Source organism: Myiozetetes cayanensis, unplaced genomic scaffold (genome assembly GCF_022539395.1).
Source record: "Myiozetetes cayanensis isolate MyiCay16 unplaced genomic scaffold, myiCay2020 scf5-8, whole genome shotgun sequence".
NCBI lineage: Eukaryota > Metazoa > Chordata > Aves > Passeriformes > Tyrannidae > Myiozetetes > Myiozetetes cayanensis.
Genome location: NW_026087742.1, coordinates 28,086,250 through 28,108,008, shown reverse-complemented (window position 1 = coordinate 28,108,008; position 21,759 = coordinate 28,086,250). Strand labels below are relative to the sequence as shown.

At 41.9% G+C, this 21,759-nt stretch overlaps 1 protein-coding gene across 5 annotated transcripts in view; it reads left to right on the top strand.

The window, feature by feature from the left end:
- TSPAN9 (tetraspanin 9) overlaps positions 1–17,975 on the top strand; it is a 170,963-nt gene extending 152,988 nt beyond the window's left edge. For all 5 annotated transcript variants that reach the window (XM_050333554.1, XM_050333552.1, XM_050333551.1 and 2 more), the window contains 6 exons: positions 7,318–7,509; positions 9,103–9,177; positions 11,174–11,275; positions 11,855–11,986; positions 12,107–12,190; positions 13,167–17,975. In XM_050333554.1, the coding sequence (XP_050189511.1) occupies positions 7,447–7,509; positions 9,103–9,177; positions 11,174–11,275; positions 11,855–11,986; positions 12,107–12,190; positions 13,167–13,238 (528 nt within the window). In that variant the 5' untranslated portion in view covers positions 7,318–7,446 and the 3' untranslated portion in view covers positions 13,239–17,975. The remainder of the gene's footprint in view (positions 1–7,317; positions 7,510–9,102; positions 9,178–11,173; positions 11,276–11,854; positions 11,987–12,106; positions 12,191–13,166) is intronic.
- Positions 17,976–21,759: the final 3,784 nt, after the last annotated feature.

Genomic DNA, 21,759 nt, shown 5'->3' with positions numbered 1-21,759 from the left:
AGAAAGAACATGGTAGCTGAGGAAATTATAAAATCACAGAAATGTTCCTTGACAGGAATTTCTGCAAGTCATACCAAGTGGTACTGTTGCTAGTGCTAGGTCAGGTCAACCATGATTGCTTCTAGCAAAGCATTGCAAACCTCTGTGACTGGAGATTTTGATACCTCCTTGGTTACTTCCAGTGCTGTACTAATTTCTCAGTGACAGTTTCTCCTAATGTGCAACACAAAGTATCCAAGTTGTCCTTCAACTAAATAAAGAGGTTAAGCTGTCCTTGACAAACCAAGCAAACCCAGCTATTACAACTTTGTTTTACAAAACATGTCCTTTATTGAAAACTCCAGTGTGACTGGGGAAGAGCATCTAAGCCAAAGCTTGAGGCTTCTGCCTGCAAATTTACACATTCCAAAACCACAGATTGATGAAAGTGTCCAAATTTAATGCTCCTCGGGGTAGCTCTCCCTCTGCTAGCCCCACAAAAGATCACAGTCTCCGATAACCTCATTTCAGTTTTTCAGGACCATCCTAGGAGTACTGCTGGGGGAATGACTCTAAGAGGATAACTGCTTTCTCTGGCAGATGAATTAAGGACATTCAGCATTTGCACAGATTTTAGTTCTTTAGCTTCTATTACTCACAGGCTGTCATTACAGGTGTTACAGCACTAGACTCAAAGAAGAAATAAAAATTATTCCTTTATCTTCCATCAATGTCCAGTTCATAGGAATCTAGTAGAGGAGTGTAAATTTGCTATATTGTTATGACAGTAGCATTTAGTAGGTATTTTTAAGTATATTGATCTACTTCCATACCCCATTCTCATTTCCTAGTTTATGGCAGAAGAACTTCTCAGATTTTGATGTTCTTGCTATATTTTGGATCATGTGTAGAAGGATGATCTTGCTTTGCAAGAAACCTCTGAGATTGTCAGCTGTTAAGCCCCAGTTTTGATTAATCCTGTGGATTATCTAGGCGGTGTGGGAAAATTTATCTGGTCTTACCTGAAAATCTCCTTTAAGCACCAGCCCTTTCCAGAGATGGATTAACCACCCAAATCCAGAGATGGCAATTGGCATCCAAAAACTTAATTTGCAGACAGCATATCTCTGGTTTGGAATGTATTTTGAAGTGGTAGAAACCATGTAGTTCTCATCCCTGCCTCCTCCCAGAACAGTTATTCTGATCTATAACTCAGAGGAGGATACAGCAAAAGCAAAAGGTGAGCACCTCTGCCTGATGGGAAATGGATGGAATGACTCTTCTGCTGAGCTTTGAGTCCTCTTTCCCTTTTAAGTCACCTCCCCCCACACCCCTTTTGATTAACATTCTGCTCTCAACAGAGCAGTTAATCCATTGTGATAGTTTGAAAAATCCTGTTAATTCTGATGACAATGTGTCCCGGACAACCAAGTTAGTATCTTCCAAAACTGAGGTTAATTAACACGCATTGAAACAAGACCAGGGACCGCTATGTCTTTTGAGACAGGATGGGGGTTTTTTGAATGGTATCTCTTACTGGTTTGAATCTCTATACCAGGCTGCTTCCAAATGAAGCACCAGGTCCAAAATGCTCAGAAGATGTGAACTCTTCCTTCTGATCTGAAGAGTCTTTGAATCAGGTTTTCAGCTGCTAAAGAAGATGATGACCATCTTTATGTCTCATATAAGTTTTCTTTTAAAATTCCTGCATGGTGTGAAAGAACAGCCTTTCAAACTGTTTTCCAAGATGTGCTGCTTCTTGATTTCATAGGAAACCTGTGAGGTCATTAAGATACCATAAACGAAGGAGAGGGGAAAATATTAAAAAAAATTCAAACCAAAACCCAGGATCAGAGTGAGAAGACTTTACTGTTTCATTAGGGCCATTGCCTTCCTTATCTCATCTGCACATTGACTGGTCCAAGAGTCAGTTGGAGAAAAGGTGGAAAATCTTTCTATCTTGAAAAAAAGAGCTAAGATAGGTAACCTTTATCTTGTAGAACTTACCAAACAGAAGGAAAATATTACTGGCAGCTTTTCCAAAGTGTTGCTGACGCTAGCAGAAGGGAGGGTATTAAGAGCCACCTGGACACTGAAAAACCTTTCTGTGCTAGGCTTTGGTGGAGCATTGTGCTTGTCCATGTGGCTTTTTCATTCTTGTCCTTTTGGTGCAGGTCATCCTTCTGTTAAATTTTGTTTAAATAAAGGACTGTCAAAGCCTAATTCTGAGTGTCTTTCTGTCACTGCAGTTGTCCTGAAATTAATTCCCAGCACTGACACTTGTTTTTTCAGTCATGCTGTTAGTATTTCCTGGTAACAAACCTCCTGTGCTTATTGCCACTTTATGGGGGCCATATTTAAGCTGCTCCGTGTATTTTTCATTGTATCATTTTTGCTTCAGGCAAGATTGCCTCTTTTAACTCAGCACAGAGTAAGGTGGGGAGCTTTCTGTTCTCTGTAACTGGGCCACAGACAGCCCAGGGCATGTTATTCAAAGTGGAGTACAGAGACACTTGCTTCTTCTTTGTCCCTAGTGGTTGTCTCTCAGTGTTTGGTTTCTAAATGTCTCTGTTCTATTCCAAGTGCATTAAGAGTTCTCCTGGTGTTTAACCAGCACTAGGAAGTCTGATGTCAAGAATAAATCTTCCCTCTACTCTTTCTCTCTCACACGTAGTTGTGCAGCTTTTCCATCACTCATTTTGTGCATGGCATGGAATGATGGCAAGTCAACAAGAATATGGCCTCATCCCTTTTCCTGATGCTGTTCAATAACTTCAAGAGCAAGTCTATAAATATAATTCTATTAATAAACCTTGCCAAAATGACATTTCCTACCCCTTCTTTACCCTACCTTGTTTGCTGCTTGGTAGTTTTGCTGGATTCTACATTCATTATCTTACTCTGAGAAGCAGGAAATGTCATTATTTACGTATATGCTAAGAAACTACAAATGCTATTACCAGTACATAAAATCATCTAGCCCTTGCTGACAATTGTGCGCCCACAATGCTTGATTCTTGTAATCACCTATGGCATAATTTATCAATTTACTTCTAAGTTATGTGAAGCAAAATATACTAAAAATGCTTGCTAATAGTCTCCTTGTTCCTATTATTGAAAAAGAGTGAAGAGACAGGCTGTTTGGTTTTCATACTGACCTCTGGAGTTGTGAATATTTCATTCACATCCTGTCTAGTAATACCTCCCAGGCTAGATAATCCTGTGCACAATCTCCTTCTGTACAATATGTCAGCCTTGGCATACCTCTGACCATCTGTGCTGCCCTTTCCTAGGTCTTATAAACTCTTCCTCTGTCTTCTTTTTGATAAGGCAACTAAACCTCGATATAGTTCTGTATTGTGAAAGTTTGTATTGCATTAGCTCACGCAATGCTCAAAAATGTAGAATAAAATAAAAGAGCCCCTTTCCCACTCTGGTGATAGCATTTGTCATGGAAAGACTTGTTTTGGAGTTTCTCTATGTTTGTCTGGACTTCTCATTTCTCTTGAAGCATTTGAGATTCTTACTGTTTCCTAGAATGTGGTAGTTTTTCTGGGCACAGTGATGATGATGGATAGACATTGAGGTATTGAAAACAGTTCAGACTTTGGTCAGTGAAACAGCAAAGTGTGGAAGAACCTGTGAGGAAAGTTGATGTTCCTTTTGTTTTCCTTTAAGCTCAAAATATATGTACCATAGCTTGGCTAAATTACTCCGTAAGTAAAAGTGACTGACTTTATGATAGTGTTCTGTGGTGACATAAACACCGGGGGAAGGAGAGATTTGAGGGTTGCCTGGAGGATGATGATTTCTAATCATGCGAGGGAAACAAGCCAACATCTTTTGAGAAGAAAAATCCAGTGAAATTTATTATGCTGTTGAACCATTTCTCTAGGGAAGGAATGTCAGTGCCATCACTCTCACACAATTAAATACCAAGCAGCATATATTATTTCATTATATGGTGAAAAAGGAATTAATAAGATGACTTGATATATTTTTTTCTCCTTTCACTCTCCAGAATTCAGTTGTTCCAAACAGAAAGAGGTGGATCCTGTGAGAATAAATGGCTGTCAGAACATTTTTTTACAGTGTTCATGTAGTATAAAAAATGAGAATGGTATAGAATAAACTGTCAGGGAAAGGTATTTTATTGCTAGAATGCTAGCTAGCTTTGGTTGGTATGGTGTATGCAATTAAGTCCCATGTCAGTGGCATTATTTGGGATTTTTTTAAAAAGCACGAGTGAAAAAAGCATTTGTCATGGGACCTGAGGTTTAAAGCATAAATTTTAGCATCAACAGTACTGCTACTCAGTAGAATGGCAGAGAAAAACAGAGAAGAAAGCACAAAAATCGAGGAGATGTGGAGAGAAGAAATACTCAATTCGTCTTAAACTCTTAGAGCTATTTGGTATGGAATGCCCCCTTGTGGAAATTTTTAGGATGCTATGTCTTTTTATTAAGTCTCTTGCAAGTCTTTCTGACTTTTTACTCTCTTCAGTCACTGTAGATAATCCTGCTTGCATATATCAGCCTTGGTCTTTAATACCCCTTCCTCACCTGATTTTTTATGTAATCTGAACTTTCAGTGTAGCTTAAGGGTGGAGAAATCCTACTTTGGGAGGTGAAAAGTAGAATTTAGCTTGGAAATCAGGCATGGTAAGAACATGATCAGTGCAGATACTGTGGTGTAGTTGTAGTACTGCACTAAATAAATGTTTTCACAAAGCTCTGGATGATACCGTAATCACACTGTGCAATTTGGCAATCACTACAGAAGCTGGAAAGGAAAGTTGTCTTCAGTGGGACATTAGAATTGCAGGAAAAATTAGCAGATGTCGATATGTCTGCAGCCTCAGCTGATGTAGCAATTCATTTTGCATTGTAAAGGACTCTTCTCCCAGCATGTTCATATGCCTTGCATTCAAGTTGCATCCCCACAGTGGTCTGCCTAGGGACAGCACCAGACCTTTGTTGCAATCATTTCACATCAAGTATCGAAGACGTCTACTTAATAAGGCACTGTGGAAAGGTGAAGGTGCGGGTGACCGGTCTTCTGCCAAAAAGCAAAGTGTTTTGCTCCTGAGTTTACCAAAATACTGATGTGGCTACCACAAGCAAGTGGAGATAGGATCTGTATGGAAGTGTATATAGAAGGTCTCTTGAACTGAGGGCTTGTCAAAAGGACAGAAGCCTTCTGTCTGTTTTTCTGCCCTGCAGCTTTGATTCTCCTTCTGCTCCTGGTCCTTCTTTTTAGTCTTCACGTCCACCCCATGGAGCACCAGTGGGCCCATCACTTTTCTAATTTCCTACACTTGAAGATAGCTCTCCCCTCATCTAAGCAATTAGCTGCTTCTGACTTTGTCTAATTAAACACAAACGTGAGCCTTGTAATTTCCTAGCTACCCTTATCTTCTAGACTCAATCTCAGTCAAGACTGTGCTGCAGAATTTTTTCAAATATAAAGAGATGCTGGTAAGGGCTTCTTTCTTCTATCTCTTTTGCTACTATCTCATAATTGGCATTGGATCCCGAGGTGTGACTCTTCATGGGCTGATCTTTCTACTGATCACATATTTGTCCTTTACTTGCCCTTCCTCTGTAAGCCTTTTGCCCTGATCTTGCTCTTACCACCACCTTGTTTATCTGCAATGATCTATTGCTTTTGGCCTCATGATTCCAGAATTCACTGCACTGTTTCAAAACACTTGAGCTAGGGCTGTGATTTCTGAGCCTAATAGAGTCTGAAAGTCCAAGAAATACATTTGTGAATGGCCTTTAAAATCTGGATTCAGGTTCTGATGGAAAGTTACACTTAACAATTTCAGACTTTGGTAGAAACTTCTTTGGAAACATGTCAAGTCTCAGCCATGGTGTATTATGAAGTCATTGATTGAAGTGCCATCAGCTAATGGCAATGGCAGCCCTGGAAGCTTAGAAGTGCCATTTAATATCTTAAATGAATGTTGTGAGTTGAGAGCTGCTTCTGACCTCCTGAACCTTTAAGGTCTCAGCCCAAGCAACTGCCTGCAGTTCTCATCTAACGGTGAAAACAGCTGAGCCACAGAGTGGATTCCTCAGTGGGCTTGAGGCACCAAAACTGCAGCAGTTCAAGGACAGAGTAGATGAAATTTAAAGCAGGAGCAGTAGAGTGGCTGGTTCCATGAACTGCAGGGAGTTTAAATCTGTAGCGTTGTCTATTGGGTCCTGCAGCAGCATATGATCAGGAGGCTTCTGTTTCACATCCCCTGGCAGCTTTTTACTACTCTTAATTCACATTGACCTTGCTGATATACATGCAAAGCAGTGAGAAATCAATTCAAAATTATTAATTGGAGAGGACAGATTTGAGGGAAGAGATGAAAGTCCTGTAGCCCTCCCCTGCCACATACGCGTGTGTATGTTTTGTGCCATTCTTTTCACAGGATAGTAGGTGTTTGACTTTTGTCTGCACACACTCATGTTGCAGCTGCATCCATGTCTATGATAGGAAACAGATGTTGACATTTATCTTCACCCAGTGATGCAAAGCTCCCCAACTCACTCTGGAGAGTTACTGTGTGTTGAGTTTCAAAAGCAGAGGTGCTTCCCAGTCTCCTTACAAGAATGCTGAAAATTTCCTCTGTGTTATTCAATACATGTTCTTCTGAGCTTTAGACACTGAGTTTTCCTCCAGATTGCTAAACTAAAACTTAGGTGCAAAAGGATGTGGAAATTACCACCATTGCAATATAGTTACTCTCCATCTCTCATTCTCTTTTTCTGCCTTCACAACCCTATATTTTTATGCTTGGTACATTGGGAGATAATTTTATGTTTTATTAGCAGCTATGCATTTCCTTCAGGTTCTCTCACTGATGGAGAGTAGCAGTATCTACTTTCTGTAGATAACGAACATAGAAATCTGATTTTTGTGACACTGAACACAGGCAAACAACACTAAAGCTATGAAAACTCATACTAAAACCCAATATGGCTACTGGGACTGGGTATTTTATGACAAATATTTATTGAAAAGATGTTATTGATTAAAATTGCATTAGGTTTTGCTGTTGGGAGATCAATGAATAGCCCTAGTTTCATGTGCTAAGTCTTTAAAAAGAGAATTCTGCCATCCAGTGGCTTTTCAATAGAATTATAAGTATAGATGACATGACCTAGTCTAAGTAAGAACATTTAATTTCACTTTGTTTCTGCACCAAGCCAGTGAAAGCATTACTGCAGAACACTTACTGAGAATTTACCTGTGAAATTATTTCTTTTCAGAGTTGCTGTGAAAGGAGACAGTGACATTTTTTAAAATGGTTACACCTTTCTTTTGTTTATCTCGTTGCAGTTATGTGGCTGTGGTCTGCTGGGTGTGGGCATCTGGCTGTCGGTGTCGCAAGGAAACTTCGCCACATTTTCTCCTAGCTTTCCATCACTTTCAGCTGCCAACCTAGTCATTGCCATTGGCACAGTGATCATGGTGACCGGCTTTCTGGGCTGTCTAGGTGCTATCAAGGAAAACAAGTGCCTCCTGTTGAGCGTAAGACATCAGTACTCCTTTTCACTAAGACAGTGACTGTTGCTTTGTTATTATTTTATTTGAATGATCAGTGCAAAAATAGCCTTGTGGCTCACTGTAATATTGCCCTTGGCTTTCAGTCTTCTGTATGCTTGCAGTATGACCTCCCACAGCTTTGATCACAGTGATATTAATGGTGTATTAGCAAATGTATCCTTGTTACTATGTGCCCTAATGTATTAGATAGCATAGAAAATTACTATCAGTTACCTCTAGTTAAGTAGGAACTGTAGGATCAACCCAGAGAGCCCTTCTGGAAATGTCTCCTAGAAAGATGGACTGAAAAAATTATAAGCGCAGAGGGGCTCAAAGCCTCTCATTGCTATTTTCTATACTGCCTATATCTAAAGGAAGAGGATGATGGAAACCATCTGACCCAAACTAAGAAGTCAAGGTCTCTACCAGACCTTATCAACTAAAAAAAAAAAAAAAAAAAAAGTCTGATCCTCACCAGTCTTTGTTCAGCACTGAAGCTCAGAGGTTTGTATCCCCTCAGAACACACAGTGTGGATCACTCCTCTTGCATGAACCCAGGAGAGCTCATCATGCTTCTCCCCATCCCAAGGAGAGAGGTAGTGTGGCAGAAGGTGAGAGGATGGCTTTCAAAGCAGACAGGTTCCCATTCAGTCACAGCTTATGAATACAGATGCTGTGACATTCAGGAGCATGTTTTCCTTGTGCAAAAGTCTCCCTTATATGATGCTAGGGAACAGCTGGGCAGCATTCCTGAGACCACCTCAGAGAATAAGTAATGAGGTCCATGTCATTCATCCACAAAAACTGCAACACCAGCTTTCTTTTTTCTTTTTCTTTTTTCTTTTTTTTAAGAGTATTTGTATCCTACAAGGTTCTGCAAAAGTCTGTTTATACAACCATGACTATCATGAGTTTTCAGTTGGAGAGCTAGCTGTGCTGCATGTTGCTTCTCCCCGTGTTTGGGCAGCTGGTGCCATGCCTGTCTGACAGTCTGCTAAGGGCATAAAGGCATGATTAAAAAAAGGCATAGTGGGCATGAAAAGTAGTGGGAAACTACTAGAAGTCACACTTGGGATGCCCCTGCAGAGAGAGATTTCAGATACAGAGAGTTGGGAATGGAAGTGCTGAGTAATAATATAATGACTGTTCCACAGTCAGATGTGTTTAAAGCCCACCTGCCAGGGAATCACTCCTGAGGCACATCACATTGATCTTTATGGTAAGGGGTTTATCATCTGTTCTATAGTCTGTATGAAGGAAAGAGGGCTGTGTGCTGTGACAGCAGTCAAAAGGAGCAAGACAAAAGCGTAGCTGAAACCTGCAAACTGGTAGTAGGCCAAAACCTATGATTCTGAGAATGACACAATGAGTTTCCTCACTGATGGCAAGACCCTCAGAAGTGTTAGTGGCAATATAGTATCAATGTGCCTGAATAGTTTGAAATCAAATTTGCATGGTTTTGGTGGTACAGGAAAGGTTTAGAGGACAAGGCCCACAGTCTTCATAGTTTCTAGAAGCCCCAGGTTTGCTCTCTGGTTGGCAAGTGTGTATACACTGTCTGTTTTTTCTTTGTTCTAGTTTTTCATCGTTTTGCTGATAATTCTTCTGGCAGAGCTGATATTACTCATTTTGTTCTTTGTTTATATGGACAAGGTAAGCAAATATGCCACATAGATTAATTATCTGTACTAGCATGTAAACCAGGTTCAGTTTGTTTTTGTTTGATAAAAGTATGTGGATTGTTCTTGATCTTCACTTTGGTGAAGGTTTCACTTTAAATCTTGGCTGTTTTCTGTGAGCTGGTTCTGAAGTGGGGGAGGAGGTGATGAGGAGAACAAGCAGAAGAGAAATCGCTGACATAAAATTGTGTTCCAGGATCTCCCTTTTAGTCTTCTTTTAAAATCTTAGATAGCCTTCAACATAGCTGTTTGATGTCTGCAAGAAGCTGATCATCTTGTGGACCTGAGTTGTGGGAGGTCCTAGTTAAAACCTGCTTAGCTTCTTAGGGCCAACCCTTGGAACAGGACTGGAGGAGAGAGGCATGGGATATTCACAGGTTATTCCAGATGCCAGCAGTTGTCTCAATTGACTGGGCAGACCCAGAGAGTTTGGCAAGGGTGCAAAATGGATCAGGAGGCAGGTTCTCATAAAGCTTATCTGTAGGGAACTGCTATCTCATAGAGACCAAGTGAACTAGGCACAACTGGCTGGCCCATTGGATATGTGAGACTGGAAAAGTGCCTGAGGAACTGGAGAACTCTGCTAAACACAGGGCAGAACCTTGCAGTATGAGCATGTCCAGACTTATTTTAAAACAGCTCCTATGAGACCTTTATCTTTTCTCAGGTTGTCATTATTTCAGGAAAGACATTGAGGTGCTAGAGCAGGTCCAGAGAAGAGCCACCAGGCTGGTGAAGGGACTTGAGCACAAAGTCCTATGAGGAGAGGCTGAGGGAGCTGGGGCTTTTTAGCCTGGAGAAGAGGAGTCTCAGGGGTGACCTCATCACTCTCTACAACTACCCGAAAGGAGGTTGTAGCCAGGTGGAGGTCGGTCTCTTCTCCCAGGCAATCAGCAGCAGGACAAGAGGGCACGGGCTTAAACTGTGCCAGGAGACGTTTAGGTTGGATATTAGAAAGAAGTTCTTTACAGAGAGAGTGATCAGGCATTGGAATGGGCTGCCCAGAGAGGTGGTGGATTCACCGTTCCTGGAGGTTTTTAAGATGAGGCTGGATGTGGCACTGAGTGCCATGATCTAGTAATCACAGTGGGGTTGGATCAAGGGTTGGACTTGATGATCTGGGAGGTCTCTTCCAACCCAGTTAATTCTATGAGTCTCTGATTCTATAATTATAATGCCTGCTACTTCAGGGAGCTGAGACGAACTTCTGATTTTGACAGAGGTGTCAAAGAGGGATGAAAGAGATCCTCTGATATAGGTGACCTTTATGCCAGGACCATAATCCTTTCTCTGCTGCCAGCTCACTAGTGTCAGAAGCAAGGTGCGTGCTTACCTGCATCTGGGACTCCAAGCTCAGACTGAAATTTATACAAGAAATGAGACATCTCAAATCTCTGGTTAAGCATTCCAACTTTATCCTCTAAGAAAAGAAGAGCACAGTTGAAAGTGACAGATCCTGAAAGTCCGTTCCCACAAGGAGAACAACAATAATGTCTTTTTTCAATTGATTTTGTATTGGCTGTAAACTATAGCCTGCCTGAACCCAGAACCCATGCAAAGATAACTCTGTTAGGGTTGGAAGGCCAGAACTCTGGCCTTAAAGTAGGCCATAGGTTACAGGCAGGAGAGACTGCTGTGCGGTATTGACAACAGCCGTCACTGGCAAGGTTACAGTAAGATCAGCAGATTGTTAATGTTCAATTAGTTTGAATCAGATGATGACTACAGGATGGACTCTTGGCAGAGGTCTCCTATCTCAAGAGAATTAATCCAGTATTTTGCAATCTGAGGGAGAGACTAGGCCTTGGCAATTGCTTAAAGGTCCCACTGACTTGTGAGAGTCTTGAAGCTTTTCTACCTACATTAAGTTTGTGGTGAAAGAAGTTAAGAGACATGTTCTATATGTGTGTCTATACCATTTGGTCCTTTCCTCTGAACAGCTTTGATTCTCTATCTTTTACATGGTGCAGGTCAGTGAGAGTGCAAAGAAGGATCTGAAGGAGGGTATGAAGCTATATAATTCAGAAAATAATGTTGGACTGAAAAATGCCTGGAATATCATTCAAGCAGAGGTAATATATTTTCTCAATATAAAAAAAAAAATCTTTGTTCATGAAGCCTACCGCAGTCTGTTAAGTATGGCATCCATGCCAAGTCTAAAAGATGGCTAATGCAGGTTTTGGTTTCTGATTTTGCACTCCAGAACATCCAGGGAGTATTGTGAAACCAGGATCAAAGGGTACTCTGTAAGGTGAAAGATGCTCACCTGTCTGAGATTCTCTGTGCCTGTCACAGATGATCTGAAGCAGCAGAGAGGCAGCAAAACCTGCATAGATGGAACTGAAGCTTTGGCAGGCTTTTGCTGTTAGCAATTGAGGGCAGATTACCTTGTGTTTTGGTGTTTGGGCTCATCTCTATGTGACAAGAAGACTTAACATACCTTGGACATGGAACCATTTATTTTCTTTAATTTTGTTTTTCCTTTGTGTTTTTAAGTATTTGCTTTTAGAGGTCAGCAACCACAGAACACTTTAAAACTACAGAAGTGTTGTTTTGAAAATACAGAATGGTTTAGTGGAAGTACAAATTTGTGGTTGTGTGTGATTCACAAACTGTGCTAGTTAATTTTTTAATTCTTTACTTTTGCACAGATGAAATGCTGTGGTGTGAATGACTTTACAGATTGGTACCCAGTCCTGGGAGAAAATGTTGTTCCAGACCGATGTTGTACAGAAAACTCCCAAGACTGTGGAAGGAACTCTACTGAATTAGTCTGGAAAACGGTAAGGCTCACTTTGCCCAGGTCAAGTCTTAGGTAGGGGTGGGAAGGAACAAAATAGAGGGAATGCGCGTGAAAGAAAATGTGACCTTGGGGTTTCAATTTTCATCTTTCATCATTTCAGGGATGTTATGAGAGAGTTATGACCTGGTTTGATGAGAATAAACATGTCCTTGGTTCAATTGGGATGTGCATCCTCATAATGCAGGTAATACTGGTATGATGTTTGTTAACGTGGCTTTGATTTGCTGTCAACATTCTTGATTCTGCTGTGTGAAAAGTGATGCTCAACTGCTTTGAGTTGGAATATTATTTCAATAATGTCAGATTTGTTTTATGAGTTCATATAAGGCCATCTACTCAGAAAGAAAGCATGTCAGCAGTGAGTCCTGCAAAGAAGACTGGACTTCTTTGCAGTGGTGTTTTGCTTATCTGTGTTTTGACTTCAGAGTACCTCTTTGGAGTTCAATATTTAGCCATTTGTTATGCTGTCCTTTAGGGAACTGGTTGTTTTTTAATTTTGGAAGCAAGTTCTAGAAACTTCCAAAATTATTCAAGTCATGACCACTCAACTGAGTATGTCAACATGTTTTAAAAAAGGAAATGCAGAAGTATCATAATAATCTGTTAAGGTTTTGGGGTTCCTGTTCCAGGGATGTGGTCATGGCACTAAGCTGACCAGAGTTCAAGAAGCATTTGGACAATGTTCTCAGGCACATGGTGTGATTTTTGATGGTTGTCCTGTGCAGGGCCAAGAGCTGGACTCGATGATCCTTGTGGGTCCCTTCCAACTCACAATGTTCTATGATTCTATGACTCCTGTTCTTCTGGGAGATGATACCTGGATCTGATAGTTTCAGTCACAGTTACCTGGCTAAACAAGCACAAGTTGTTGCGTCAAAGGAAAGAGTGACTTGAACATATAGATTCTGAAAAATGGTTGCACATATGACAAAGAGCCCTGAGAGCTTTTTGTCTCCATCTGGGCTCTGACAGATACAACCCTGGACATCACTGTGTGCCTGAACAACATACATTCAAGTTTACTGCTCAGTGTTGAAGCTTGGGAAATATGGCTAGTGTAGAATGGCTGTTAGAACTACAGCTGGGCCATGAACACAGGTCAGCAGTGCAGTCCTGGAAGCCTTCCTGTATTAAAGCCCTTATTGTTTGTTTTCCTTCAGATTCTTGGCATGGCCTTCTCCATGACACTCTTCCAGCAGATTCACAGGACTGGCAAAAAATATGATGCCTAAAGCCTCTGAAACATTATCACATCAACCCTTCTGTCTCATCATAAAAATGAACACAAGGAATGACCACAAGGAGCATCACACTTAGCCCTGCTGAGGGAATCCGTCCCATTGACTGATCCACTTTGTTGTTACTTGTCCAGTTATTATCACAACTTATTTGACTCTTTTTTTTTTTCCTGTTTCACATTTGCCATTTATTTGCCAAAGAGGGGGAAACCCCCCCAAACAAATGGATTTTCTACACGAAATCATAGATCTGCTCTAAGAATGTTTCTTAACTTAAGAAAATGTTTTGCTCTACTAATCCATGCTATATGTGCAAAAATTACATGTGTTCAACTTCAAGTGAGAATTCTTCAAAGTCTTCCATTAAGTTTTCAACCCTTATATCCAATTTACTGGAAGACTCGGAAAAGCCACTCTAACTGAGAGTCCTAGGAATTGGAGCTGCTTTGCTTTGCAGCTTCTTGTACCTTATGGTGTATACTTTTTTATTATAATAATGATGATGATGATTATTATTATGATGGATATAGCTTAGAATTTAGTTGCCTGACTTATAACTTCTTACTGTTTTTGGTTTTACACATTTATTGTACATTAATTTCGGAACCACTGTGCGATCTCCAGAGGACATGTTTTTCAAAGTTGATGGTGCGGGCAAAGACACAACTTTTCTCAAGTCCATGGGGAGGCATTGTCTACCTTTATCGGGGCCTTGATGCCCTTACTGTAACAAAGGTGTCCCTTTAAAATCAGAGATTCTTTCCTCAGATGGAATGCAAAGCCTTCCCACTGGACCAGATGATGAGCTTCCTACTTCTGTGAGGCAAAGTTTCAATGCCTTTACTCACCCAAAGCAGTGCCTGGCTGCTTTGATGTCATGCTACTTTGAAAGCTTAAAGCACTGACTAAGCAAGTTACTGTTAGCGCAAAGGAGAGAGATTGCAGTCTGACCTACTGGCAGCAGACTTCACAGATTGTGTTGTCTGCTTCAAAAAAGTTTGCCCAAGGCATGGCGTGCTGCTGGATGTGAAGGAAGGGGAGGGCAATTTGATGGCAACATTGTCATGCCATGCCCTTCACTGTAGGGGTTTCCTCAAGCTAAAGAGAGCTGTCTCCCTGAAGTAGAAAAGGTGGTTTGATTAAAGGTGACCAGATGATGCAGGAAAGGGGTAATTTCCAAAACAGCACTCAGAGATGGATTGTGTTGTCACACCTTCAGTACAGATTGATTCTTGCTGATGGATTGCCAAGTCATCATAGAATCACAGAATCATAGAATCAGCCGGGCTGGGAAGGACCTCTGAGATCATCAAGTCCAACCCTTGATCCAACACTGCCATGGTTACTAGACCATGGCACTAAGTACCACATCCAGCCTCATCTTAAAAACCTCCAGGGATGGAGAATCCCCCACTTCCCTGGGCAGGCCATTCCAATGCCTGATTACCCTCTCTGGAAAGAATTTCTTCCTAATATCCAACCTAAACCTCCCCTGGCAGAGCTTAAGACCATGTCCTCTTGTCTTACTGATAGCTGCCTGTGAGAAGAGACCACCCCCCATCTGGCTACAACCTCCTCTCAGGTAGTTGTAGAGAGTGATGAGGTCTCCCCGAGCCTTCTCTTCTCCAGTGAAAACAGCCCCAGCTCCCTCAGCCTCTCCTCATAGGCCTTGTGCTCAAGTCCCTTCACCAGCCTTGTGGTTCTTCTCTGGACCTGCTCCAGCACCTCAATATCCTTCCTGAACTGAGGGGCCCACAACTGGACAGAGCACTCCAGGTGTGGCTTCACCAGCTCTGAGTACAGGGGAAGGATCACTTCCCTGCTCCTGCTGGCCACACTGTTCTTGATGCAGGCCAGGATGCCATTGGCCTTCTTGGCCACCTGGGCACACTGCTGGCTCATGTTCAGCTTAATTTTTTTTTTTTTTTTAAAGAAAGCATGCTTTTATTCAGAAGGATTTCAGAAGAAAGGAAAAAATGCATCAAGTGAATGGCATTGGTAAAATAGAAGAAAAAAATCTTACAATGTCCATCCCTTGGGTTAGTTTACTCAATGTCTATTTTTACCAACATTCCCGATTAGGAAACTTGAACGTGTATTTCTCTACTTTAAATGCTTCTTCATTGCAAGGAACCCCCATTTACCCTTTGTTCCAGGTTTTTGCTAATTTGTGAAGGAAGAGGGAAATGCTTAGACACTGGAAGATGTTCTGACTAAATTTCAGTCAGGGCTTGGCTCAGCTCTGAAAGAAATACAGCTTTTTGTATTAGCAACTGTCAGAGTCAACCTTCAGAGGTTACCTCATCCAGTGTCACTCTCAAAGGGGTACTGACACGTCTGTGAGATGGGGTTCACTATGATGGTATTGGACTGAGTTTCAGAATCTGCTGAGGATGGAGATATTGTGCCTTTCAGAGCCATGCCACTTCAACTACTCTGGTAAACAAAATTCTCTTAATGTCCAAGCTCTAAAAAGATACAATTTTCATTGTATCATTCAGCGTATCTTTTCCTTGTGGGCTGAAATAGCTGTTGAGCCACTATATCTGGGAGGTTTTAGTCCCATGTTTATATTCCTAGTAAGTCCTGCATGCATCTATACATCTGGCAGCAATAGTGTTTTGTCTGACCTATGTGTCACTTTCTTGAGTTCCTATGAAATCAGTGTGACAGGAAGGAGTGTGAATGTGTGGGTGATAGAGATGAATTTGAGTGTTACAGTGAAGAAGGTTACTATTTTTAGAGCACAGCCTTTGCCCATATGAGCACAATGCCCAAAGTTTCACAGGGCTCTTGTTTCCCACTGAAGCAGACAAGGCCATATGGGTTCAGCTGTTTCACTTGGATAGCCTTTGAAGGAGTTGGGGAAGAAGTAGAGGGAAAGCACAGAAACTGAATCCAGTTTTACTTCCATTTCTAACAAAAATTGGGACCAGGAGCATCTGAGCCTCACTGGAGATGGCTGTTCCATGTTGAAGAAGGGGCTCTGATGCCCAGTGTACTTGCTGCTACATGTAAGACTGTATCCAAAGTTGCTAAGATGCGTTCCCATTTTTGCAAGAAAAGATAGGATGATTTTCATTTGATGGCTCCACTGCATTCTCCCTTTGGGCAGAAGTGCTTAGCTTTCTCTAGCTTTCTCTGGTGCTTAAAAAGAGCAGGGTGCAGGGCTGAGCAGGAGCATCATCTCTGTCCTTTGGGGTCGCACAGTGGTACTTACCGCATCTTAAATTTTAATCTGCAGTCAGTTTTTGTACAAAAATGGTAAAATATATTAATGAAAGTAATAAGGAAATAAAAACTGTTTATGAGTAACTCAGAGATGAAATGTGTAGTTGCAAACTCAGCTACTTTGCCTTCCATCCAAACTTATTTTTCTAGAATGCTTCATTCCATTTCACGATCTAGCAGCATAGATCCTGAAATCTTTTTTTAATGACTACTTTTGGCATTTTAAGCACAGTATTAAGTGAGATAGTTACATGAGCTTCATGTATTCATCTCTATGAAGCCACCTACAGGAGAGGAGTCAAAAGCAGGACTGATTTGTGTCTCTAGCTGACTCTCTGATGTGGGAGGTGATGACAGACATCCTCAAAGGTGCAGAAAAGTAATACCATTTTCCAGGCAGCAGAAAACAGCTCTGGAAAGTGTGAGGCTGCATCAGTCAGTTTGTCAGAGAAGGCACAAATTATCCTGTAAACTGGTCGAAGGGAGCTTTGGCTCATGTATGTATGCACTTTTTTTGCTTATGCTGGTAGGTGGCTATCTGTGTGTTTTCCCCCAGTGTCACTCTGATTATTTAACTATAAGTTTTTAGCATGTTTTTAAATAAAACTGATACTGAGTAAAAAGTATCTTTAATATACACAAATATTGATTTGTATAAATGCATACCTCTCTGTATCTCTAATTCATGAAAGCACAGTTCAAGTCTGTGAAAGTGCTGTTTCTCTGAGTGTTCCTTCAGACTGTAGCATACCTGCTGTCTTACTGTCCTTCATGCTTGGAAGCTGCAATAGAACTTAAGCAGAGACAAAACAGGAGAACTGCCTGAAGAACCTCTACTTGAAAGCTGATGAAGTGTTAGCAGTGAATTCTGTTTCCTTCTGGACTTACCAAGGCTGTTAGCTACAGGAAGCCCAGGTGAAAGGTGCTCAAAAAAAGTGCCCATAGCATGTAAGACGTTAAAAACAATGACGCAAATGTCTCCAAGATGACAGAAGATGCCTTGGGTATGTCATGCATTGAGTTCCTGGACTATGGTCGCTTTAGGCCAACTCTCCTATCCTGTGTCCATCCCCCCCCATTTGTATGCATGTAATACAAACTCACACACAGGAGGGGTGCAAGCAGGGGGCAGCCAAACTGATCCTCATGGTCTTTCTTGGGCAACTAGTGGTCAGGCATAGAAAGGACCAAGGGGAAAAGAGTGTTTTCGCAGCAGATGGTTCTTAGAAGCAGCATGGAATAGGCCACACGTAATTCTGATGTAACTTCTTTCCACAGAGTTGAGCAGCTTCATCCTGTAGCTGGCATGGGGAAACCTGGAGATGTCTGGCTGTGGGCTAGCCATCTGTTGTGCAGTAGATAGCAGACACTAAGAAACAACATGCCATTCCCACCAGGTGATGTTTGCACCAGTGTTTCTTCTATGCAATACCTACTTTCGCCTTTATATAAAAGATTTTTACTAGGATGATATAAAAATAAAGCATTTTTTCAAAGGTGCCTCTTTGAGCTCATTTGTCTCCTAACTCCAGCATCAAAACCAAACAGGGACAAAAAAATTCCAAAAGGTGACTGACAGAGATCTATTCCAGCTCCACTGCATTTGAAATCCAGTGCTCTTGAAACTGTTGCATCTCTGAAAAGATTCCCATCCTGCCCCCTGCCCCAGTCCTCTCTCATCCTTCAAAACAATACTCTAATAGAACAGAAAAAAAGTGTGAAAAGTATCCAAAGAATGGAAAAATGGTTTTGAGAGCCTGTTAATATAGGAAAGAGATTGCAAGACTCCCAGAGAATATAGAATAGATGAAGAGAGGACAAAGTAGTAGAGCGCTTGAAAGACATCCAGAGGACACTGAGAAATCTCAGACAAAATGTGAAAACTGATTAACACTCAGATAGAGAAAAATTGCAGAATAGCCTTCCAAATGCCAGGAAAGTAGAAGATGGCCTGAAAGATCACCAAATGAAACAGTGGAGCCAAGCAGAAGGGAACAAAGCAACAGAGAGTCTGAAAGAGATTCAGAGTATATGAACTAGCCTCAGGGAAGGGAACAAAGCCTGTTAGTGCTCAAGGAAACAAAATGTAGCAATGTCAAAATGGCAAGAAAGAAATAGATAAGGCAGATAAGAATCCCTCAGAATACAAAAGATGCTGAGTGATAACAAGAAGGTCTCAGAACTATGAAAGCAATTCTGGAGTACTCAGTAGTACCAAGGGTGGCCTCAAGAGAAGACTGAGGAAAAAAAAGGAACTAGTAGAAAGCCTGAAAGAACTATGATAACACACAAGACAACAATAAGAAAGTATCAGAGATTGTGCAAGAGCATTGGACGTGTGTACCTGCATCTGTTAAAAGAGGAGAGAGGCTAAAAGAGCAACAGAAAATCGCCTTGGAGAAGCGAAGAAAGAAGCAGGAAGGCTGAAAAAGTCTCAGGAGAAAGAAGGGTAGTTGCTGAAATGCCATGGACCTTGAAGGGAAAATAAAGCAGCTGCAGAAAACCCAGTATAATGATGGAAAGGGGGACTGAGAGGTGAGTGAGATACAGAACAAGCAGAAAGACTGAAAGTGCTCCAAAGTCATCTCAGTGAGAGGAAGGAAGAAACTGAAAAGCAGCCATAGCAGCTTTGGAGAGTCTAGGGAAGAAGTGGAGAGGTTGAGAGAGTCCCAGAGAACAGAGAACCCTTGCAGAGCCTCAGAGATTAGAAAAGAGCCTGAAAGAACCTCAGAAAAGACAGAGTAGGCTCAGAGAAGTTAAGAAAATAGCATAAAGCCTGCAAATGTGAAGGATAACAAAGATTAGCCACAGAAAGGTGGAAAAAAGTAGGCCAGAAAGAGATCTAGTGATCAGAGTAGCCTTGAAGAGTTGAAAAAGCACAGCAGAAAGACGGAAAGAATGCTGAGAGAGCAGAGAGTGGCCTCATAGACACGAAGAAAGAAGTAGATGTTAAAAGAGTCCAAGGAGAGCACATGGTACCACTGGAGGGCCATGAAGTAGGAGAAAGACTAGAAGAATCCCAGTGCATGTAGAGTATGCTTAGGGCAAGCCCTCCTAGATAGGCTGGAAAGCCTATTGGAAAACATGCTCTTGCCCTTGTTCCTCAAAGCGGGGGTCCACTGTCACAAAAGCCAAAGCTCTGCCTGCAACACTGGCTGTGCAGTCAGGTGTTAACCCATAGGTTGGGCGCCCTCCTGCCCAAGCCTTGCCTTTCCACTGGCAGGACCAAGGAGAACAGCACCTGGGCTCCAGTGCCTTGTGGCTACCCTTGGTTTGCTAAGGTCTCCCTTGACAATATCATTGGTGCACACATGGATGAGCAGGCCAAGGAACAGGCCAAAGTCTGGACTCTGCAACAGTCTCAGATCTAACTTCCCTCAATCAACAGGTCATGTAAGGTGGCGAATTCTGTACAGATGCCTCTGTACCTTGTAGAAGGAACTTTCCAACTAGTGTCACAGTGCTGGTTCAAGTGTGGTTCAGATTCAGCTGGCTGTGACACATCCCTCGGCAATTCACAGCGCCTATGTTGTCCTGGGGTAAACAGTGGGGTGGTGAGTGACTGCATCAGAGCAGATGCTGGAATGCATGTATGTGCATACGTTTGAGTATGTACTGTAGCTGTGTGGAAGCCTGACTGTGTACAGCAGATAGACTCTGGAGGTTTTCTTTTCTCGCTTTGTAGCAGGTTGACCCTCACCCACAGCTAAGCACTACACGATATCTCACTCCTCCCACAAAACCACAGCAGGATGGGGAGAGCAAAAGCGAGAAAACTCATGGGTTGAGACAGATATAGTTTAGTAAGTGAAGCAAAAAGTGATGCAAAAGCAGAGTGATGTCTAGAGCCAGTCTCTGAGCAATGGCTACCTCCCAAAAATCCCTCTCTCCTCAATTTCTGTTACTGTATATGATGTTATAGGGCATACAATATTATTTGGCTCAGCTATCCTGCTTGTGTCCCCTCCAAATTTTTGCCTACCCCTGAGGACGCCTGAGTGGGAAAAAGAGAAAGCCTTGATGCTGTGCAAGCACTGCTCAGCAATAGCCAAACCACATGTGTCTTATCAGGGCTGCTTTAGTCACAAATCCAAAACTCAGCATCATACAACTTGCTACAAAGAAAATCGACACTATTCCAGACAGACCCTAGTACACTCTTAAGCATCACTTGAGTGCTGGTGGATAGAGACATCATGAAGATCCAGAGAGATGGGGAATGCAATTTTGCCTTTTCTTCTTATGGATGACTATCCTCTCCAGACTTCCTGGACAACCAGTCTCCCAACCCCACAGTTTGCAGCATGGCACTGTCTCTGATCATCCCAATTTTGCTCACTGCATTCTGCAGACACAGAAGAAACTACTGAAACTATAGTTGCTTCTGCTGCCTAATGGAACTGGGCACAAAAGTTCTCTGCAAATGCTTTTCTCTCCTCAGATATAGTCCAGCTCAGCACAGGGAGCAAAGGTGGAGAAGCCATTCCCTTCATCAGTGTTATTCACTAGGAGATGAGGTGGACAGGAATGCCATCTCCAGTCATTGAACAAGGCTGCAAGTAGTCCCTGCATCCTTTCCTAAGTTGTAATGAATGGTGGGAGACAAGTGCATCAGGCTATGTGTAAGTCTTTTTTTCCTCTCTATGTAGAATTTTTATATTGAAATCTTAGACTGATGGAGTCCAGTGCAGGTGTGATATGTACACAGAAGCACAGAAGGACTATGCAAAGTAAGGGAAGTAGGGTGATGAGTGAAGTTTATTCATTATAACAACACACAAGAAGCAGCACTGCAGGATCAGTGAGAACCAGCCCCATTTTGTTTGTGTTATACCTGAGAAACTGCGCTGGTGCTGGCAGACTCACTGTTTTTGAGGTTATCTTGTTCTCTGACTGTTTTGGCTGTTTGGCTCAGGCCTTGATGTCATTCTGCAATGCTGCAGTTAGCGGTACATGGTTGTGCTAGCCTGGAAAAGATAGGAATCCAAAATGAGTGCAGGTATCGTCTGGATACCTGGATCGTCTATGTCCTTCTCTAGAGAAAAACAAATAAAAACCTCTCTGCATTTCTCCTGCTGCTACAATTGCATCTATTTGCATTTATATTCTCTTAATGTCAGTGAAGGACTCCTCCTTCATAAAAACAAACAACAAAAAAAGACAAGTCGAGATACTGGAACTCAGTCTACCCATAAAAGGAGACAGAAAGGCAACTGGCAATTTTAAGAAACCAAATATGGTGAAGTATTGGGTATGAGAGAGAGACAACTAGGGGGAAAAAGAA